This window comes from Cherax quadricarinatus, chromosome 86 (genome assembly GCF_038502225.1).
Source record: "Cherax quadricarinatus isolate ZL_2023a chromosome 86, ASM3850222v1, whole genome shotgun sequence".
Classification (NCBI taxonomy): domain Eukaryota; kingdom Metazoa; phylum Arthropoda; class Malacostraca; order Decapoda; family Parastacidae; genus Cherax; species Cherax quadricarinatus.
This window is the reverse complement of record NC_091377.1, coordinates 18,193,599-18,217,512: the sequence shown is the minus strand read 5'-3', so window position 1 is coordinate 18,217,512 and position 23,914 is coordinate 18,193,599. Positions and strand designations below refer to the sequence as shown.

The window sequence follows — 23,914 nt, the reverse complement described above, 5'->3', positions numbered from 1 at the left end:
AATAAGTGCTTTCCTCGGACTTTGTCCAAGCTGAAGGTGTCCCTCAGGGATGTGTTCTGAGCACAACACTTTTTCTCCTTGCTATAAATGATTTGGCCTCTGTTCTTCCACCTAATATTTGGTCATCACTATGTTGATGACTTCGCTATTGCTTGCGGCGCTGACTGTCATCTCATTGCAGTTTCTCTCCAGCATGCAGTCGACCGTGTTTCCACTTGGGCCACCACGCATGGGTTTTAGTTTTCCAGTACCAAAACTCACCAAATTACTTTCACTAGACGCTCTGTCATCTCCGATCATCGTTTGTATCTCTATGGCTCCCGTATCCCCGAACGTTATACAGTCAGGTTTCTAGGCCTTCTCTTTGACCGTAGGTTATCCTGGAAACCTCACATTACCTCTCTGAAGGCAACTTGTCACAGCCGGCTGAACCTCCTTAAAACCCTTGCTCATCTTTCCTGGGGAGCTGATCGTCAAACTCTGCTTAGCCTACATTCAGCCCTCATTTTATCGAAACTCAATTATGGTGACCAGATTTATTCAGCGGCCTCTCCTGCTACTCTCTCTAGCCTTAACCCCATCCATCACCAAGGATTACGTTTATGCCTTGGTGCTTTTTGCTCTTCCCCTGTTGAGAGCCTCGATGCAGAAGCAAATGTTCCATCCTTGTCTGATCGCCGTGATGCCCATTGCCTTCGCTACTAGGTATGCTCTCACGATCTCCACAATCCTTCCATTTATAGAATGGTCACCGATATTAATAGACATTCTTTATTTGTTCGCCGCCCCTGTTTGCTCCATCCCTTTTCTCTTCACCTACATTCGCTCTTGCTTCCCTTCAGTTACCACCTTTATATGTTCATGTCGCATCTCACTTTTCCCTACCCCCCTGGGAAGTTCCAGCTGTTCAGGTCTGTTCTTTCTCACTCCCTTGCTTGAAAGCCCAACTGCCTACGGTGGCTTCCCGCTCTCTTTTTCTTGATCACTTCCACTCTCATTCTCATGCCATCGCTGTGTACACAGATGGCTTTAAGTCTTCAGATGGCGTCGGATTCGCAGCAGTGTTTCCAGACAGTGTCGTGCGGGGGCATTTACTATCTTCAGCTAGCATTTTTACTGCTGAATTGTATGCCATTCTTGCAGCACTTATTCATATCGCATCTATGACTGTCATCATTTGTGGTAGTCTCAGACTCCTTTAGTGCTCTACAGGCTATACGAAAATTTGATACATCTCACCCCCTAGTTCTCCGTATCCAACTTTGGCTACGCCTTATCTCTACCAAGCATAAAGATATTGTTTTTTGTTGGGTCCCTGGTCATGTTGACGTACAGGGCAATGAACAGGCAGACACTGCTGCGCGGTCAGCAGAGGTGTTCCATTTCTGGACTATTTTGCTGCAATAGCTACCCACCTTCACGCCCGTTGGCAACAACGTTGGTTAACTCTGCTCGGTAACAAACTTCATTCTATTAAACCGAGCATAGGTTACTGGCCGTCTTCTTGTCATCAGTGCCGAGGTTGGGAGACCACTCTTCCGCCTTCGCATTGGCCACACTTGTCTTACTCATGGGTATCTCATGTAGAGGCACCCTGTTCCTCTCTGTGAGCAGTGTCAAGTTCCAGTATCGATTAGCCACATTCTGTTAGACTGCCCTCTCTATCAACGAGCACGCAGAATTTACCTCCAACGTTGTCTTCGTTCTACTACTCTCTCTTTACCTTCCCTTCTTGCTGATGGACCTTCCTTTAATCCTGACTCTCTCATTGACTTCTTGACAACGACTGATTTACTCCACAAACTCTGATGATGATACCTTTTGCACTCCCCTCAGCCCTTTCTAGCTCAGTCTCTTGCTGCCCTTTACCCTTTCACCATCCACTGCCCCGCTGTTATCCGTAACCTGTTACTCATCCATCTCCCTTTTGCCACCTGATACCTTTGCTTCCTTCCTGCCCTGCAGTGCTGTATAGCCCTTGTGGCTTAGCGCTTCTTTTTGATAATAATAATAATAAAGAAATAGCTATGAGTTTGGTCGACTGGACCAATGGAATTAGCCGAAAATAGGGCTCAAAATGGGCAAAATGGCTGATTCGTAAATATCGCCAGGGTCGCTAACTTCGCGAGAGCGCAATTCCGTCAGTTTTCCATCAAATTTCTTCCTTTTGGTGTCATTACAATCGGGAAAAATTCTCTATCATTTCATAAGAAAAAATAATTTGTTTTTTTGTTAATTTGGCGACACCAGGAGACACCTCAGGATTTGGGGTTGCGACGGTCAAGGGGTTAAACATGGTTTACCTGGTCCCAATTGATGTTCTTGTTAAAGTTGTATTTGGTGAAGACACATTCACAGCTACGTGCATTTTGCTGATCAGGATCCCTGTGCATGTAAGTCTGAACTTCGATTAGATTGTGATCAGAATTAGTTTTTTTTATATTATGTTTCTTACCAGGTCCTCATTATTTGTGAAGGTCAAGTGTGTTTTCCACTCTTGTTGGTTCCACTATCTGCTGACTTAGGGTGTGTTTATCACAGAGATTTAGTAGCTTGTGTGTGTATGACCTCTCATCTATGCTGCCTCCAGGGATTGTTTCTGTTATAACATCATTTGCTACATTCTTCCATTTTGTATGCCTTAGGTTGAAATCACCAAGCAGTAAGATGTTTGGGGAGGGAGCTGGAAGGCTTTCCAGACAGTAATCAATTTTCAGTAGCTGTTCCTTGAACTGATGGGAGGTTGCATCTGGTGGCTTATATACAACCATGATGACTAGGTTTTGATTCTCGATCTTTATTGTTAGAACTTCAACTACATCATTTGTGGTGTTCAGCAACTCCGTGCAGATGAGCAACTCTTTGACATACAGGTCAACCCCTCCTTGGTGCCTGTTCTTTCTGTTGCATCCAAAAAGGTTGTACCCATTTATCCATATTTCATTGTCAAAGTGATCTTTTGTGTGGGTCTCTGTGAAGGCTGCAAACATCGCATTTGACTCCTCTAGAGGTCCACTGATAAAAGGTATTTTGTTGTTGGTGAGTGGCTTAAGGCCCTGTTTATTAGCAAATATAAATGAGGCTGTATTCTGTGTTTGTTGGGGATATTTTGTTTTTGGTATCAGTAGTTGTAGTTGTGAAGGGCCATGGGGATGCCACTGGCTGTACCTCCAGTCCAACAAGGCTGCAAGGTAGTGGACTATTTTTGTATTGCATCAGTGTCTGCTTTATCATTCCTAGTTGTGTCAAACTCTCACATTACAGGCTATCCAGAAATTTAACTCCCCTCATCCTGTTGTCCACATTCAACATTGGTTATGCTGCATTTCTAGTAAATGCAAAGACTTTGGCTTTTGCTGGGTCCCAGGACACATCAGTGTTCATGGTAATGAACAGGCAGACTCAGTCACTCAGTCAGCTGTTCATGACCTCCCAATTTCCTTTACTTGGACTATTTTTCAGTTTTCTCTCAACAAAACCACTGGCAACAACATTGGTCAGAGTTGGTTCATAACAAATTATTTTCTGTCAAAGCACATCTAGGTTTCTGGCCATCTCCTTCCCACCTGTCGTGACTGGACTCCTTATCGCCCACATGCACTTCACTCACCGATATCTCATGGAAAAGAAAAACACCCAACACCATTCTGAGGACAGTCAGGTTTGGCTGCTAGTTTAAGATGTCTTAATATGTCCAGTGTATCAGCGGACACAAAGAATTTACTTTTGGTCTCCTCTGCCGCAACACATTAACTCTCACTGACCTCCTCACTGAAAGTTCCATCTCTAACACAGACTCTCCTGGACTTTTTAACAGAAACTACCTTATTGCACCAACTGTGATTTTAATTTTGCTCTTGCACTCTCCCCTGCCCCTACTTACTCCTACATATCACTCCTTCATTACTTATGCAAACTTCTCCTACTGCACATCCCTACCTGAAGCACTGTATGACCCTTTTGGGTTTAGTGCTTAATTTGATATTATTCTATTAATGAATTATAATTATCATAACTTTTAACTCATCAACCATCTCCCACTGAAGTAGGGTGACCCCCAAATAAAAAAGAAAACATATTCATTATCATTCATTCAATAGTTGTATTGAACTAACTCTCTGAAGTGCATCAGCATCAACCCTGCATCACACTACAGGCACATATTTACTATTTGATTTGTAATATTTTTATTATTATTGTAAAGCTGTATGATCCATATGGGCTTAGCACTCAAATTTATCATCATTATACAGTGCTGTATGATCTTTTACTGGTTTAGTGCTTACCTTGATTATAATACAATTTTTTTTAACAGTGGCTGTCTCCCACTGTGGCAGGGTAACCCAAAAAAAGAAACACAATCACTGTCTTGCCAAACGCACACATATACGACGGTTCAGATGGTCCTCCAAACTGCAAACCATACCACAGGTGGGGTTTGAACCCGTGGTCAGAGAGTCTCAAAACTTCAGAAAATCGCGTTAGCCACTGGGCCAGCTAACTTCAATAAGATTCATCCAACTAGGTATATTTCTACACCATAGGAAGGTTAGCATAGGCACCACAGTGACCACAAATGCAAGTTTTTACAGACGAATCTCCCGCTAGCATGGCTGTGATGAACTCTATCTCAAGTCCCCTCAAAGCCATCAACATGACTCACGAAATTGTAATGACATGATTGCAAACAAACCATACCTTGGAAGGGGTTTGAACCCACGGTCAGAGAGACTCAAAACTCCAGACCGTCACGTTAGCCCCTGATTATTATTGAGTATTATTATTATTATCAATATGGCGTCTCGAGAAGTAAGACACTCTTAGTGATTTTAATGTGTACCTGCACACCAGCACAGTGTGTAAGTTTATTTAGGTACAGGTATACGTAAGTATAATTATCAGAGTATATATGAAATATGAAATAACTTTTAAAAACATTTTAAGTTTTGGAGTTTCCAGACATAATGGAGAGATGTGGTGCTTACGGAGGTCACGGAGAATGTAAACAAACCAGGTGGGGCGCAGTGACCGTATTAGAAAGTCAGGTGGGGGGAGTCGTATAGCGAGTTTTGGTCATAATTTGAAATGTTTGTGTTAGCGGAACGCCTTAAAGCGGGGCCCTACTGTACTCTGCCTTTCATTATCTCCTACAACCATAACAGTAAGTACTCAAAAATGGTTGATATGCCTTCCAAGACAATAAAACTACAAAAAGCTAAGAGAGAGTTTTGAAAGTTGGTGAATCAATCACTGCACCATCAATTTTTTTTGTGCACAAATCAATTTTACAGGTAACGTATACTCAATGGCTATACAGTATTTTAGTAGCTTACACTCTTCACATAATAAAATCCTACTATGCTTCTTTTTAAGAAATATTTGCATGTTTCCTTGGAGGTCATCTCCATTAATATATTTTATCTTGTAAATACAGTGGACCCTCGTTTTTCGTAATTAATCCGTTCCAGAGAGCATGACTATTATCGAAACTGACAATTTGTGAATCCATTTTTCCCATAAGAAATAATGTAAATCCAATTAATTTGTTCCAGACACCCAGAAGTATCAACAACAATTTTTTTATTTTTACCTTAAAGATAGATTTACATGCACAAAAGAATGAACATTCAACATGACAGTTACCTTTATTTGTATTTTTATATTATAAGTTTATATTATAATTCCTACTCTAAGATTGTTTTCATATCTTAGTGACTATATTGTGCGTGCAATTAGTGTATATTTCAATTATATTATTGTTCAAGGCCCTTAACTATCTTTTGCTAACTAGTACCAACTACCTCATATATCTTTTTTTTTTTTTTCTACTTTTTTTATTCTTTTGCTACCTTAACTTGTATATTTTATCTTGTCAATTTAAATCTAGTTATACTCTAATTCTTGTAAACAACTTATATAACACCTTAGTGCAATTACAAACTGAAAAAAAACAAGAATATTGTCCTAACTAAACCTAATGAAACACCACTACATCCCAATGACACAGCTAACAAGATAAACGACTTCTTCTCAACCATAGGATCTAATCTCGCCAATAAAATCCCACATACTAATGCCCATGCCGGGGACTACCTAAATGGGAATTTCCCAAATTCCTTCTATCTTGCACCAACTGAGCCCTCGGAAGTCACCGAGATTATAAAGTCACTTAAAAACAACTCAGGGAATCTGTCTAATGTCCCACCATTACTGTACAAGCGAGCGGCCCATATCCTTTCGCATGCTATTTCATTACTTTTTAACAAGTCACTAGAAACTAGCACCTTCCTGAAACTACTCAAGATGGCAAGGGTTACACCAATACATAAAGGTGGTGACCCTACAGACTTAAACAACTATAGGCCAATATCAAACTTACCATTGCTATCCAAAATCTTTGAGAAACTCGTGCACAGGAAACTATATTCATTTATAACAGCACAAAACATACTCAACCCCTGCCAATTTGGATTTAGGAAAAATAAAAGCACTAATGATGCAATCATAAAAATGCTAGATCTGCTTTACACAGCATTGGAAAATAAGGAATATCCACTAGGAATTTTTATTGACCTAAGAAAAGCTTTTGACACAGTAGACCACGACATCCTACTCCACAAACTTGACCATTACGGTACAAGAGGCCATGCGCTTGCTTATTTCAAATCTTACCTTACTAATAGGTATCAGTATGTTACCATTAAAGACACAGCATCAACAACACGGCCACTTGATACTGGAGTTCCGCAGGGAAGTGTCCTTGGTCCCCTGCTCTTCCTCATATACATCAATGATCTTCCAAACGTATCCCAACACCTGAAACCCATTCTCTTTGCTGACGACACGACTTATGTCATCTCTCACCCTAATCTTGCCACCCTCAACACCATTGTTAACGAGGAGCTGATCAAAATATCGACTTGGATGACAGCCAATAAACTTACGCTTAACATTGACAAAACCTACTATATTATGTTTGGTAGCAGAGGAGGAGATGCACAAATTAACATTAAGATCGACAACACTCTAATTACCAGACATAATGAGGGCAAATTCCTAGGCCTATACCTTGACAACAACCTGAATTTCAGCACCCATATCCAACACATAACCAAAAAAGTATCCAAAACAGTTGGGATTCTCTCCAAGATACGATACTACATGCCGCAAAATGCCCTTCTCACACTATACCACTCACTTATTTATCCATACCTCACCTATGCTATTTGTGCTTGGGGATCAACTGCAGCAACACACCTAAAGCCAATAATAACCCAACAAAAAGCTGCAGTAAGAATAATCACTAAATCCCATCCCTGGCAACACACCCCCCCACTCTTCATAGATCTAAACTTACTCCCTGTTCAGTACATCCACACTTACTACTGTGCAATCTACATCTACAGGACCTTAAACTCCAATATCAACCTTGACCTAAAATGCTTTCTTGATAGTTGTGACAGAACCCACAGGCATAACACCAGACACAAACATCTCTACGACATTCCCCATGTCCGACTAAACCTTTACAAAAATTCAATGTATGTCAAAGGCCCTAAAATCTGGAACACCCTACCTGAGAACTCTAGAACTGCAGACACATTCATCACCTTCAAAACTACCATTAGAAAACATCTTATCTCCCTGATAAACCCCATCAACTAACTACACGAATACCACCTGGTGGTTCACACTTACACTCACTCACCCATTTGACCATAAACAGAAATATTAATCTCAATCTTAAAATAATGAATCCTATGATACTCCAATACTGAAACTATGTACTGTGCCAAAACAAAAGCATTCACATTGCTAAACTCACAAACTAGTATTTAGTCACTTAGCCATAATACCAACTTATCTCATAATTTGTAATATTTTAAAATAAAGAATTAAACTAAGTCTGCCCGAAATGCCTAGCCATGCTAGGCGTTCTAGTGGTACACTCTGTAATCATTATTTAACTACATGTAAACCACACAACAACCAAATTATGTAAATTCAACATTGTAATCTTTATAGAGAATAAACTTTGAATTGAATTTATTGAAGGCTGTTGTTGATGAATGGAAGACAGGGAGGAGGAGAGAGGGAAGAGAGGTTATTGTTTGGAAGGGGAATCCCTCTCCATAAGGACTCTAGGTCACTTCAGGGGTCACTTCCCTAGCTTAAATATAGATTTACATGCAGAAAAGAATGCCAAATAAATGTAAAGCACTAATAAAATGTATAAATGAACATTTAACATCACACTTACCTTTATTGAAGACTTTTGTCGATGTATGGCAGAGGGAGGGGAGGCGAGTTTATTGTTGGAGAATATGACACTAATATAAACTGTATGGCTTATTTATCTATCACAATTCAACTAATATGACATAATAAACAATATTAATAACATAGAAACATGGAATATACTCTAGAATGAATAAAATAAGTCATTATGAATGTCACAAGGTGTTCTGTTTTTGTTGTTGGGTGTATAAGGGCCACTGTGAGCATAAGCTGTCCATAATGGTGGTGAAGCAGCAGCTGAGGCGGCGGTGTTTTCTGTAGCCCTATATAATTCCAGCAACATTGGAGGAGTTAGTAGAATCGCTGAATCACTGAAGTAGGCACCCTCTACCACCATCACTACCACCTTCTACCACTATCACAACTGCTACAACCATCGCTACCACTGTCTACCACTATCACAACCACTACCACCCTCTACCACTATCACAACTGCTACTACCCTCTAGCACCATCACTACCACTGTCTACCACCATCAACCACTATCACAACTGCTACCACCTTCATATTTTTCTACAAACTTTTTCTTAATTATATGTTTCTCACATTCTTTACCAAAGGGCTGGCACTAGAAGCTTTCTTTGGAGCCATGGTGACTTACTTAGCAGTTACAAACACTAAAACGAATGGAATATTATGAAATGTATCCTATGAACTCGTGGGATCATCTTCACTCACTGATAAACAATGGCACACTGGCTGGGAATGGAGTGTGAGGCGGCCCAGGGCTGTGTGTATGCGTTCTATACAAACAACTATTTGCGAGTCAAATGACGATTTGCGAGTCAATGTTTTGACGAAAATAACGTTACGATTTTCAAAAATTACAACTTTCGAGCCTTACGATTATTGAGGGTCCACTGTACTGTAATTTTAAACAATATGAATGGTGGAAATTATTATATTTATGGAGATACATTAAGCCCTCAGGTATAATACACTATATAGGGAATAGAAGACAACCATGTCTGATGCATACATGTGGAAGGCAGTTTCAGTTACTTGGATCAAGAGCCCTTCAGCATGATCAAGGGACCTTCCTTGAAGAGGAGGACCACCAAGCAAGAGGATAAGAAGACCAAACATTGTAGAAAACACTTTATCTATCTCCTAAAATATATGACAGCATTAAAATATTTCCCACAAGTGTGAATGTATTTGTAATTGTGTAAATTTAGTGGCAGACTAATATATAAAAAAAAATGATCCCTGGTACTCCTGGGCAGCATGAAATATTTTATTCAATAGTCAAATATATTGCAGTGCAGTTGTATTCAATAGTAAACACATATAAAGACATTCTCCCCAAATCCTGGGGCTATAGCCTGCTGACTAGGCTGGCAATCTCAAACTAATAAATGACATATTTTTCAAGTTCCCACTTACGAATAAGTTGTGTTACTGGTGTTACCACTTCTGAACATGTTGTGTTACTAGTGTTCCCACTTCTCAACAAGTTATGTTACTGGTGTTCCCACTTATGAACAAGTTGCTTGACACTAAGAACTTCTTACACATAAGAGTAGAGAGGACAGTTATGTGCCCCACACACAATTATCACTGTAGATTGGCATTTCTAAAACATTTTTTTTTTTTTAAATAATTTTCTTACAGAGCTGATTTGTAACTGTGGGTTGGCATTTGCTAAACAAATATTTAAACATTGTTTTTACAAATCTAATTCATAAGTGTGGATGTTTGCAGCTTGTGCACTATCTTGAGTCTCAGTATTACCCAAGTAACTGTAGAACCTTGTTTTCTCTCTCACACAGTAGTCAACATAAATAAAAACTAACCAACATTTACTTTTCACTTAGCCTGCTTAGATTTAGGCATTAGTCCGAGAAACTGAAGACAGAGCTTGGCAGCATCAGCTCGAGCCAGCTTCTTGGAAGCTGCTTCTTTGGCTAAATATTCTTTTCCATTCACAGTCACCTGGAGAAATAATCAAAATATGCATTATAAATACTCTAGTAGAAACAATCCACTGAAATAATTTTAACATTTAGATTCTAGATTTATTGCCAAACTTACCAATTTATTGTGCATCCTATATCCATCTTGTGGACAGCAACACATAAATAAGCAAGTGGCTGCACAAAAACCATAACAGGGAACTGATACAGTCACACTCCCAAATTTGCAGTTGTTAACCCCTTAACTGTCCAAATGTAGATCTATGTTCGCAAGCTCAGTGCTCCGAATATTTTGAAAAAAAAAAAAAAAAAAAAAAAAAAAAAATTAAAGAGGGCAATTTTCTGTGTGTAATAAGACCAAAAAAAAATTTTTTTTTAGGACCAGTACTTACTGAGATATAAGACCGTGAAGTTGGCGCTGGATGCTCACCTGACGGCAACATGGAGTCCTGCCGCTTGCAAAGTGTTGATGATATACCTTTTTTCTCGTTTTTATTTAAATTTATATAATTTTTATGTTCTGATAATTACAATTTATAGTAGTTCTTGTGATTTCATAGCCAATCTTTGTTCTGACACTAATATTAGGTACTGAAATTTTACTCACATTGTCACAAACACACTGATAGATCAACATTTTCACCTGCCTTGGTCATTTACTATTGTCTATGAATATATACAAAGTATTTATAGGTACCAGCAATGTTTTAGACATGCTGGAGTATGAAACTCCTAGAAGCATGGTGTTAAGACAAGTGTTACTAAAATGCTGACAGGGTAAGCAGTGGAGTGACACGATGACTATGCACTGCTGCACGGAACCCTGGTTTTATTTGTTTTCAATGTTGAACATAAACATGTCTGTCTAGCTATGTCTGTTTATCTGTCTTTCTGTCTGCCTGTGTCTGTTGTTCTGCTTTCCTTTGTGTGTCTGTCTTTCTGTCTGCCTGTGTGTGTGTGTCTTTTTGTCTGCTTGTCCCTCTTGTCTCAGAAAGATGCTCATGAACCAACTGGTATTACACACGATCACGTCTGATTCCTGAACAAGTGAAAATGTGTATTTCTTGCCAGTAATGTGTATTATGCATTATACAGTGGACCCTCGGTTATCAGCCGTAATTCGTTCCAGAAGGCTGGCCGAAAAACGAAATAATATTTCCCATATGAATTAATGAAAATACAATTAATCTGTTCCAGACAAAAATATTCACCAAAAAAATAATTTTTTTAACAATTATATAAATATTACATACCTCTATTGAAGGCTAATGCTGGCTTCTGGAAGATAGGGAGGAGGAAAGAGGGAGCAGTTAGTGTTTGGAAGGGGAATCCCCCTCCATAAAGACGTTAGGTAGCAAAGCCTTCTCTGGGGTTACTTCCCTTCTTTGTCTTTTAACCCTTTCAGGGATTCGGCCATACTAGTTGACGTACTAGTACGCATAAATTCTAGCACCTTCAAATCTCGCGGGAAAAGGCTGGTAGGCCTAGATGTAAGAGAATGGGTCTGTGTGGTGGGTGTGCGCAGTAGAAAAAAAATCTGGGACCCAGTGGCGCATTGTGGGAACGCCATATTAGTACACCTTGCCCACCATGCCTCGCGGTAAGAAGCTCCTCACTCCTCGGTGAATTGGGACACTTTTGTTCCCCAGTGACAGTTCTAATACAGATTTAAGTGCCAGTGAAGATGAGTTTCAAGGTTTTGACTGAAACTAATGACCATAATATTGGTAATAGTGAGGAAAACCCAGACGACCCTCAGCCTTCCACCTCTGGTGCTGGGCCATCTTGTTCACGCTCAGTTGTACCAGAATCAAAGAGGAAACTCCTATTTTCCCAAATCCTAGACTCAGATGTGAGCATTTGTGATGATAGTGATAATGATTATGAACTACAAGCTCTTCAAACTAGTTCCAGTAGCGATAGTGAAGTGCAATATTCCCCAGTGAATCGTCAGTATATACAACGATATATGCGCTCTGGTAGTGTGCCACATGCTATTCCAAGGGCAAGGAGTACATCTCGGAGTACATCCTGTGGCTGTACAACAGGAGCTGACAGTGAAAATGACGATGATACTGTTGCAATTGGGATGGAAAATGTGCATGGTGGTGGTAGTGGTGGTGCCGGCCGTGAGGCGCCAGCAGTGGGCCATGCTGCCACCCATGCTGCTGCCTCAGCTGATCTACAACAAAGGCCACCATCCCCCACCCACCCACCACACCAGCCTCCACAACCACAACAACCTGTCATTGTCCAGTACCCACCAGTAGACCGCACCTGGGATTGGCAGGAAGCTGTCAATTTTGTTCCAAATGCCCACAAGTTTGATGACAGCCAAAGTGGAATACGGCCATCTTGTACACTGGGAAACAATGCCAGTGAACTGGAATGTTTCCAGTTATTCTTTGATGAACCCCTGATGGAAAGTATTGTCATGGAAAGCAACACATACTACGAGTACACCTTGGCAAACACAATACAGTGGTCCCTCGTTTTTCGTAATTAATCCGTTCCTGGAGCCATTACTATAAACGAAATTTACGATTTACGAATCAATTTTCCCCATAAGAAATAACGTAAATACAATTAATCCGTTCCTGACACCCAGAAGTATTAAAACAAAAAAATTTTTTTACATGAAATATAGATGTAGTACATAAACAATACAATGGGAAATGATGAATCAAACATTAACAGCATAACACTTACCTTTATTGGAGATTCTTCTTAGTGTATGGGAGACTGGAGGAGGAGAGAGAGTGGATTGTTTATAGTTTGGAAGGGGAATCCCCTTCCATCAACACCTCAGGTACCATTTACTTTTCTGGGGTTGCTTCTCTTCTCTATTTCTTAATGCCACTAGGACCACCTTGAGAGTCACTGGAGTCCTGTCTCACAAAATAACTGTGGAGAGAGCTCTTGTTTCTGGCGTCTCTTTAACACTTCCCTAAAATGGCCCAAGACTTTGTCACTGTACATGTTGCCAACCTGGCTTGCAACAACCTTGTTAGGGTGATGTTTCTCCATAAAGCTTTCCATCTTACCCCACATAGTAAAAATCTCTTTAATTTCTGAAGAAGGCACCTTCTTGCATCTCTCTTCCTCCTCCTCTGCAGCAAGATTCTGAGCTGCAATGTGTTGCTCTTCCTGCTGAAGCTCTTGCAGCTCCTCAGTGGTGAGCTCTTCATTGTGGTCTTCCACCAATTCTTCCACATCCTCCAAACTCACATCCAACCCCATGGAACTCCCCAGTGCCACAATTGATTTTACAACAGACATAGGCTCATTAGGGTCAGTCCCAAATCCTTCAAAATCCCTCTTGTCGACACAATCTGGCCACAATTTTCTCCAGGCAGAGTTCAAAGTCCTGGTAGTCACTCCCTCCCAAGCCATACCTATAAGGGTTATGCAATGGAGGATGCTGAAGTGTTCTCTCCAAAATTCCCTCAGGGTCAAGTGAGTGTCTGTGGTCACAGTCAAGCACCTGGGAAACATTGCTTTTGTGTAGAGTTTTTTAAAGTTTGCAATAACCTGCTGGTCCATGGGTTGGAGGAGAGGAGAGGTATTCGGGGGTAAGAACTTTACTGTGATGAACCCAAACTCCTCGAAAATTGGGTCATCCAAGTTTGGAGGATGAGCAGGTGCACTGTCCATTACTAGCACGCAGTTGAGATCCAATTTCTTTTCCAGGAGATACTCCTTCACACTAGGGCCAAACACTTCATTGAACCACTCAACGAAAATTTCCCTCGTGACCCATGCCTTACTATTAAATTTCCAAAACACACACAATTTACTCTTCATAACATTGTTTTTCCTGAACACTCTTGGATTTTCTGAATGGTACACTAGTAATGGCTTCACTTTGAAATCCCCACTAGCATTAGCACAGAACATTAGCGTCAGCCTGTCTTTCATAGGCTTGTGTCCTGGCATTGCCTTTTCCTCTTATGTAATGAAGGTCCTCTTTGGCATTTTCTTCCAAAAGAGGCCTGTTTCGTCACAATTGAACACTTGTTCAGGTTTCAGTCCTTCAGCCTCTATGTACTCCTGGAATTCATGCACATATTTTTCAGCCGCCTTGTGGTCTGATCTGGCAGCCTCACCATGCCTTACCACACTGTGTATCCCAGTACGGTTCTTAAATCTCTCAAACCAGCCTTTGCTGGCCTTAAATTCACTCACATCACCACTATTTGCAGGCAATTTCTTTACCAAATCTTCATGCAACTGCCTAGCCTTTTCACAAATAATCTAAGTCATAAGAGTATCTCCTGCTAATTGTTTCTCATTTATCCACACCAATAATAACTTCTCAACCTCTTCCAGTACTGGTGATCTCATTTTTGTCAGCATAGTTACTCCCTTTGCAACATCAGCGTCCTTTATTTCCTTTTTCTTGGCCGCTATGGAACATAAGGTTGTGTAGGGTTTCTTATACATCCTGGACAGTTCGGCCACACTTGTACCACTTTCATATTGTTCAATGATAGTTTTCTTAAATTCAATCGTATTTCTCACCTTCTTTACCACAGGCTTGGCACTAGGAGCTTTCTTTGGAGCCATGGTAGCTTATTTAGTACTTGCAAGCACTAAAATAAATGGAATATTATGAAATATTTCGCTGGAGCATGTGAGGGGACCTTCGCTCACTGGTAAACAATGCCAGACTGGCTGCCGCCCCGGCTCACACTGTGGGTATGCGTCCCGGACGAACTATGACTCGTGAGTCAACCTATGAAAAGCGAGTCCATGTTTATACGAAAATACCCCTATGATTGGTGAAATTTATGATTGCCGGGAACTACGAAAAGCGGGGGACCACTGTACTTTCACCAAAATCACGTCTACACCAGTGGAAGAAGACAATTGTAGCTGAGATGTATCTGTTCTTTGCCACAATAATGCTTATGCAGCATGTGTATAAGCACAAAGTGAAATCATACTGGCCAACAGACCGCCTGATTGCAACCCTAGGTTTCAGTGATATAATGCCAGTGAATCAATTTGTGCTACTGTTATGTATGCTTCACTTCTCAGACAAAACCAGGCCTGACAGAAACGACAGGTTATATAAGATTAGGCATGTGTTTGTGTATCTGAAAGAGAAATTCAATATGTATTTTTATCCCTTCAGGAAGCTTGTAATTGACGAGTCTTTGATTCTGTTCAAAGGAAGACTCTCTTTCAAGCAGTACATACCAAGCAAGAGGAAACGCTTTGGTATAAAGTTGTTTGTACTTTGTGATTGTTACAGTGGTCTGGTATTGGATATTACTGTGTACACTGAAAGTTATACATTGCAAAATACCAGGAAGTTAATGGGCATCTCTGGTGATGTGGTTAGAACAATGATAGAACCATACCTTGGTAAGGGGCATATATTATATACAGATAACTGGTACACAAGCCCCACACTCGGTGATTTTTTTGCGAGTGAACATGACAGATGTGTGTGGCACAGTGCGTGTAAATCGGAAACATATGCCCAGGTTTGACGCTGGCACTCATAGAGGTGAGGTGCAGACATTTGCTGCCAATGGCATCATGGCATTTCAGTGGCATGACAAATGAGATGTCACACTGTTGTCATCAGTTCACCCTAATGAAATGGCAGACACTGGCAGGCAGCATAGAGAAAGCAATGAACCCATTCTAAAACCTGCAGCTGTAATGGACTACACCCTCAATATGCATTCAGTGGACAAATGTGACATGCAGATTGGGTTTGCTGATTGTGTTCGCAAGAGTTATCAGTGGAACATAAAACTCTTTTTCCAACTTCTGGACATTTCCATGCTGAATGCTTATAATATGTATAAGATGAGGACCAGAAACAAACCACCATACGGCGAATTCTGTTTGTCTGTCATCAGACAAATAGTATTCAAGTACCAAGGAAGAACACCTGCAATAGACCGCCCACCAAATTTTCAACAACATCCTTGTCGTTTGAAGCATGGTGATCACTTCCTGGTAAAACTGCCTGTTACTGCTTTCAAGAAAAAGGCTCAGAAGAGGTGTTACGTCTGTGCACATACAAAAAAAAACGCCCACAACAATGCAGAGACACTCGTTTTATGTGTGAGGAGTGTAAAACACCACTGTGCATGACACCATGTTTCAAAGACTTCCACAGGCTGCAGAACTTCTAGAAACATTCCCTGTGACTGTATATGTGTATATAAAATATAGAAAAATAGTAATAAACAACATTTCGTATCGTTTGTTTCTGTAAATATTTTCTGTAAACAAAACAATGACAACAGTGTTTATGCCGTTATTGTGTAGTAATGAAAAAGAAATAGCTTACAAAATACTGATCATATTGGTCTCACAGGCCATAAAAGTTACTTGGAAAAAGAAAATTAAAAAATAATAGAAAATAGTACATAAAATACTAAATAAAAGAATACCGGGGGACGGCAGTCAGCGATGTTATCACATGATGCGCATTTTCTGTCAACTTCACGCCTCTATATCTCGGTAAGTATTGATGGTAAAAAATTTTTGTTTAGCCTATAATGTTTAGAAAAAAAAAAAAAAATTTTCGTAAGAAATTTTTTTTTTTTTTTTTTTTAAATTTGGCCAACCCTGAGAGCAAGTCTCTGACAGGACCTGTCGACCCTGAAAGGGTAAATGCCAATAGGACCAGCTTGAAAGTCACTGGACCCCTGTCTCACAAAATAACTGTCCAGAATGCCCTATTTCTGGCATCTCTTTAAGATTTCCCTGAAGTGAGACAGGGTTTTGTCACTAAACATGTTGCAGATATGGCTTGTTTCAGCTTTGTCAGGGTGGTGTTTCTCTACAAAAGCTTGCATCCTGGTCCACATTGTACACACCTCTCTAATCTCTGAAGAAGGCACCTCCTTCACTCCCTCTTCCTCCTCCTCTGAAGCAAGTCCCTCAGCTACACTCTGTTGCTGTTCAAGTTGAAGCTCTTGCAGCTCATCCCTTTGGTCCTCCACCAAATCTTCCACATCCTCACCACTCACCTCCAACCCCAGGGACTTTCCCAGTGCCACAATAAAGTCCACAGGTTCGGCAGGGTCAGGGTCAGCCTCAAACTCTTCAAAATCCCTCTCTTGGACACAATCTGGCCACAATTTTCTTCAAGCAGAGTTCTAAGTCCTGGAAGTCACTCCCTCCCAAGCCTTACCTATAAGGCTTATGCAATGGAGGATAGTGAAGTGATTCCTCCAGAACTCTCTTAGGGTCAACTGAGTGTCCAACGTCACTTCAAAGCACTTTTGAAACACTGCCTTTGTGTAGAGTTTTTTTTAGGTTAAAAATGACCTGCTGGTCCATGGGCTGAAGGAGAGGAGTGGTGTTAGGAGGCAAGAACTTCACTTTTATAAAACTTGGTCTTCCAAGTCTGGAGGATGTGCAGGAGCACTGTCCAGTAACAGGAGGCACTTCAGTAGCAATTTCTTTTCCAGGAGGTATTTTTTCACACTTGGGCCAAACACATCATTAGCCCACTCTTTGAAAATTTGCCTTGTGACCCATGCCTTATGATTAGCTTTTCACATCACACACAATCTATTCTTCATGACATTGTTTTTCTTGAACACACTCGGATTTTCTGAGTGATACACCAGTAAAGGCTTCACTTTGAAATCCCCACTAGCATTGCCACACAACAAAAAAGTAAGCCTATCTTTCATAGGTTTGTGTCCTTGCAGTGCCTTTTCCTCCTAGGTAATGTAGGTCCTGTTTGGCATTTTCTTCCGAAACAGGCCTGTTTTGTCACAGTTGAACACTTGTTGGGGTTTCAATCCTTGAGCCTCTATGTACCCCTGGAATTCCTGCACGAATTTTTCAGCCGCACATTTGTCATAACTTGCAGCCTCACCATGCCTTACAACACTGTGTATGCCACTATGCTTCTTAAATCTATCAAACCATCCTTTGCTGGCCCTAAATTCACAAACTGCAGCACTTGTTCCAGGCATTTTCTTTGCAAGATCCTCATGCAACTGCTTTGCCTTCTCACAAACGATCAACTCCACAACACTGTCTCCCACTAATTCTTTTTCCTTAATCCACAATAATAATAACTTTTCCATCTCTTCCATTATTGGTGTCCTTTGTTTAGTTAGAAAAGTTACTCCTTTTGTAACATTAGAATCCTTGATTTGTTGTTTCTTTGCCAGGATGGATGTAATTGTTGATTTATTCTTACTGTACATCCTGGCAAGTTCCACCACTCTCAAAGTTTTCTATCACTTCAAACTTAAATTCCATGGTGTTTCTCACTTTCTTTACCACAGAAACTTTCTTTGGAGCCATGATTACTTATTTCACAGTTGCATTACAAAAATAACACAAACTACAATGGGAAATAAGCAAAATGTTTGGATGTATGAGCAGAAGCTTCCTCAGCCACCGAGAGACACAGCCAAACTGACACGCAAGCGGCCCCAGCTGTCGGATGGACGCGTCCCAAACCGGCCAATCACCGAATTAACATTCGTTAACCGGGAGCTAAAAAACCAGCCGATCACCGAGTTGGCCGATAACAGAACCAGCCGATAACCGGGGGTCCACTGTATCTACAAGCACAGTATAGCACTTTGTCTGGATTTTTTGGGTTATCCTAAGTAATTTACATTATGTATAATTGTATTTATGTATGTGTACCTGTGAGATAGAGACAGATAGACAGAGACAGAGAAAGATACAGACAGACAATGATAGAGACAGCTAATCAACCAGCCAGCTGGCTAGTCAGCCGCCGGCCAGTCAGCTGGCCAGCCGCCATCCAGCCAACTAGCCAGCCAGCCAGCCGAACATATATTACATGTTCCAGAATTTTTGCTTTACTTAGATGACACCACCAGTGGTACCAAGATCGAAAGGGTGTTGCACAAATGTTGCACATGGGTTATTATCAAGGTTTTTGATATTTCTGCGACCACTTGTGGCCACATCTACCTCAAAGCCACTAAGCTCGGGGTCAACATCACTTTCCTCTTAAAAGGGGAGTGTTAATACAACATGACATCAGTAAATCCTTGGTGTTTGCCACGCTGTTTGCTCTTGCTGGCGCTCAATTGAACTGGTGCTCCCACAAGGTACTAAGTGGTCCCAGATTTTTTTAATACTGTGCACACCAAGTGTTAAGACCCATTTGATGCTGACCAGGTATCTCAGGCCAATCATGCCAAATTTGGAGGCAGGAAAAATAAAACGTAGATCTATGTTTGGAGCACTAGCGGTAAGAATGCAGATCTACATTTGGACAATTAACAGGTTAAAAGCCCCTTCAAATTTATATTCCATGAATACCACTAAGTTCTGTCAATATAACCAAATTTATTATTACAATCAGAATTAAGCACATACATTTGCTAAATTTAAATCCAAAGACCTTAAAAGACCTTTAACAGTTGAAGCAGTCTATAGAGTACCTCACTCCAATATTTACTCATTTAGTGAGAAACTAAGGAACTTGATAACTGACGCAGAGTTTAATAAACACCACCTGATTCTTACAGGGGACTTCAACATAAACCTAAGCCATTACCATGACCCACAAGTAACTGAATTCACAAACACTATGAGCAGCTGCTTACTTATGCCAACAATAACAAAACCTACTAGAATCTCTGATACAAATACCTCATTACTAGACCTTATCTGGACAAATATAATATCCCCATTAAAATCAGGCATGATCACAGATAACACCATTGACCACTATCCCACTTTTCTCATAACCAACTTATGTAAATTACCTCAGGACACAACAAAGATCCCCTTCCGAGTGCATGACGAGCCATCTGTCAATAACTTTATTTCAGTATTACATAACAATGACTGGCAAAACGAGCTAGCAGCCAACCTTGATATTGATGAATGTGTTAATATTTTCTTACAAAAAAAAAAAACAAAATCTCCATTGCGTGCATTGCCCGATAAAAACTAAGCAGATCACAACTAAGAGACTAAAACAGCCCCTGGCTTACAAACAGCATCCTCAAATCTATTGATAAAAAACATCTATATGAAAAACAGTACAGAGTGGGTCTAATAAAAAAGGGTATGTCAAAACATTATTTGACAATACTAACCAATCTAATGAGGTCAGAAAAACTGTATTATGAAAACAGATTTCAGGATATAAAAGGTGATGTGAAAAAGAACTGGAAAACTTTATCTGAAATTCTAGGATCTAAAAAGCTGTCACAAAACAGAATGATTAACTTAACTAAACCAGATGAACCTCTCCTACAGCCAGCTGATACTGCCAACAAACTTAATGTCTTTTTCTCAACCATATCATCAAAGCTAACCATACCCCGGCCGGGATTGAACCCGCGGTCATAGAGTCTCAAAACTCCAGCCTGACTCTATGACCGCGGGTTCAATCCCGGCCAGGGTATCGTGTCATTACGATTTCGTGAGTCATCAAAGCTACCAAGTAAAATTCCAAACTCAAACATTCAACCAAAAGACTACCTCACTGGCAACTACCCAAATACTCTATTTTTAGCCCCAACAAATCCTATTGAAATCTCGCAAATCATCAAAACACTAAAGAACAAGACAGGCGACCTAAATAACTTACCACCACTTATGTATAAAAAAGCTTCTCATGCGTTGTTGCCAATTACTGCAACTCTGTTTAACAAATCTATTGAATCTTACACCTCCCCACCACACTCAAGACAGCAAGGGTCACTCCGATCCTCAAAGGAGGTGATCCGAGTTGAACAACTATAGGCCTATATCAAACTTGCCACTACTATCTAAAATCATCAAAAAATTAATTCACAAACAAATCTATTCCTACTTAGTATCCCACAACATATTCAACCTCTGTCAATTTGGATTCAGACCGAAAAAAGTACTAATGATGCAATTATACACATGCTTGAGCTAATATATTCGGTACTTAAAAAAATGAACTTCCCCTGGGACTTTTCATAGACTTATGAAAGCCAAAAACTTTAATAATATGGGGTCAGAGGACACTCTCAATTACCTAAAATCTTATCTTAGCAATAGAACCCAGTATGTACGTATACACAAATGGAACTAACTCCATTACACAACCAGTTCTTGTTGGAGTCCCAAAGGGGTGTGTCCTTGTCCCACTTCTCTTTCTCATTTACATCAGTGACCTCCCAATCTGCTTAAACCCATTTTATTTGCAGATGACACTACTTACATCTTCTCACCCAAACCCAACCATACTGACACACACTGTAAATGCAAAACTACTAAAAATACCTACTTGGATGACCACCAACAAACTTACTTTTAATATAGACAAAACCTATTTTATGCTATTTGGAAACAGAGCTACAAATGTACAGTTCAACATACTGATATAAATGGTTCACCCATTTCTAGACACACACAGGGCAAATTTCTAGGTCTCCACAAACTACATACACAGAACACTACACTCAAATATAAACCCTCCTCTCAAACTCCTACTTGATAACTACAACAGAACACACAACCATAATCAGAGACACAAATCACTCTTCGATATTACTCGTGTCCATCTCTCCCTGTGCAAAAATGCTATGCACATAAAGGGCCCGAAGATCTGGAATTTATTGCCAAAACACACTAAAGGACCCCTGTGTGCAAATTTAAGGCCCTACTTAAAAATCTCATCATCACCCAAAATTAGCCAGACAAACCATACTTAATACCTACCAGTTACTCAAAAGCTACACAAAAAAGTACTAATTATGTCTCAATTTCAATACTGAATATTGTGCTTAAGATTGCTCAACCATGTACTCATTACTTCAAAATTACAATGCTCAAATTTCATTTTTTGAATACTAAATTTTAATACTTCATATTGTGAATTTTTTAAATTGTTCTATTGTAATTCAGTAGACAGCCGTTTAACACGGTTTTGTCTTGCACGATTGAAGAATTGCGGCATATTTTTGTTTAACACTTCATAAAATTAGTTTAAAACGGTTGCAGAAGGGGACAAAATTTTGAGTGTGCAGTCGCCCACTGAGTGGGATGGTCTGTGGGTTACACTACTGAGTCAAGCCAGTAAATCAGTCCAGTCAGTCTGAAATCAGTCAAGTCAGTCAGTAAATCAGTCAAGTCAGTTAGTCAAGTCAGTCAGTAAATCAGTCCAATCAGTAAATCAGTCAACTCAGTCAGTAAATCAGTCAAGTCAGTCAGTAAATCAGTCAAGTCAGTCAGTAAAGCAGTCAAGTCAGTCAGTCAAGTCAAGTCAGTCAAGTCAGCCAGTCAGCTAGTTCTTTTTAATTGTACGAACTGACGCTTCATTAAGGCCACTCTTAAGCTTATCTAATATCTCGATTTTCTTTGTAATTCCTAGACTTGAATGCTTAAACCTTTTCTTGTCACTTGCAGGAACACTTGTATGCTTACTGGGTGTCATGATTGCTTGGCAGATTTAACAAATGGCAATGAAAATAAGAACATATGTACTGCGTAAATAAACACAGCGAGCTTCCCAAGTATCGTCGTCCTACACGTGTATGAACTGAAATAAAGGCTGGGAGGGTGGTGTGGGTGGCTGAGGGAGACCTACCATCATCCCCACCACCCTCAGCCACCCATTTCATCATTTTAAATACTCAATTGTAATACTTTATACTGTAACTGCTGAAATTGTTTTATTGTAATACTGTAATTTTTATAAATAATTCAAACCTGCAATTATTCTCTACTAAACTCCTCTATTAGACTTATTAAAGCCATACATCATTACCTATTAATTCTCAGTTCTCTTGTACTCACTGTAACTCATCTAATGACCATTTAATCTGTTATAGCCTTATTAATCTAAGTTAATTGTAAGTTTGCCTGAAATGCTCTGCATACACGGGGCTTCTGGCATGTACACTCAGCTATTATATTCCTTTGTACAACCATATATCATGTCAAAATAAACTTTATGATTATTATTATTATTATTAAGGGTCATACAGCACTGCAGGGTAGGATGGGCCAAAGATATACTATGCCAGATCAGAAAAAAGTGAAAGTGAAAAGTATGCCAGAAGCAGAGTCAGTAAGGGTGGCGAGGAGTGCTAAAGGGAAAGTAAAATCAAAATTGGTGTAATAAAGCTGTCGCTTACACAAAGTCAAAGAGGGAGTCTGCATCAAAGGTAAGGCTGTCAAGATACAGGTATAGGAGGAAATGTATTACAGTGGACCCCCGCATAACGATCACCTCCGAATGCGACCAATTATGTAAGTGTATTTATGTAAGTGCGTTTGTACGTGTATGTTTGGGGGTCTGAAATGGACTAATCTACTTCACAATATTCCTTATGGGAACAAATTCGATCAGTACTGGCACCTGAACATACTTCTGGAGTGAAAAAATATCGTTAGCTGGGGGTCCACTGTATTCTCAATCTCAAAAAAAAAAAAAAAAAAAAAAAAAAAAAAAAAAAAAAAAAAAAAAAAAAAAAAAACACGGACGGGGATAGAACCCGCGATCAGAGAGTCTCAAAACTCCAGACCGTCGCGTTAGCCACTGGGCCAGCTAGCCACAATAAGATTCATCCAACTAGGTATGGTTTGTCTGCAATCGTGTCATTACGATTTCGTGAGTCATATTCTCTCTCAGAGTAAGGCAGGTCTGACAAATAGACAACAAAGAGTTTGCACAAATGTTTGAAATCAGAATGGGGACCAGTCATGGGTGGCATTCTATAGGGATCAGTTCTGGCCC

The 23,914-nt window shown here is 40.1% G+C and overlaps 1 protein-coding gene across 3 annotated transcripts in view; it reads right to left on the bottom strand.

Annotated features, from left to right (window-relative positions):
- Positions 1 to 9,384: 9,384 nt before the first annotated feature.
- The window catches only part of LOC128703025 (uncharacterized), a 174,508-nt gene continuing 159,978 nt past the window's right edge, over positions 9,385 to 23,914 (bottom strand). For all 3 annotated transcript variants that reach the window (XM_070103694.1, XM_070103692.1, XM_053797576.2), the window contains exon 7: positions 9,385 to 10,234. In XM_070103694.1, coding sequence (XP_069959795.1) covers positions 10,109 to 10,234 — 126 coding nt within the window. In that variant the 3' untranslated portion in view covers positions 9,385 to 10,108. The remainder of the gene's footprint in view (positions 10,235 to 23,914) is intronic.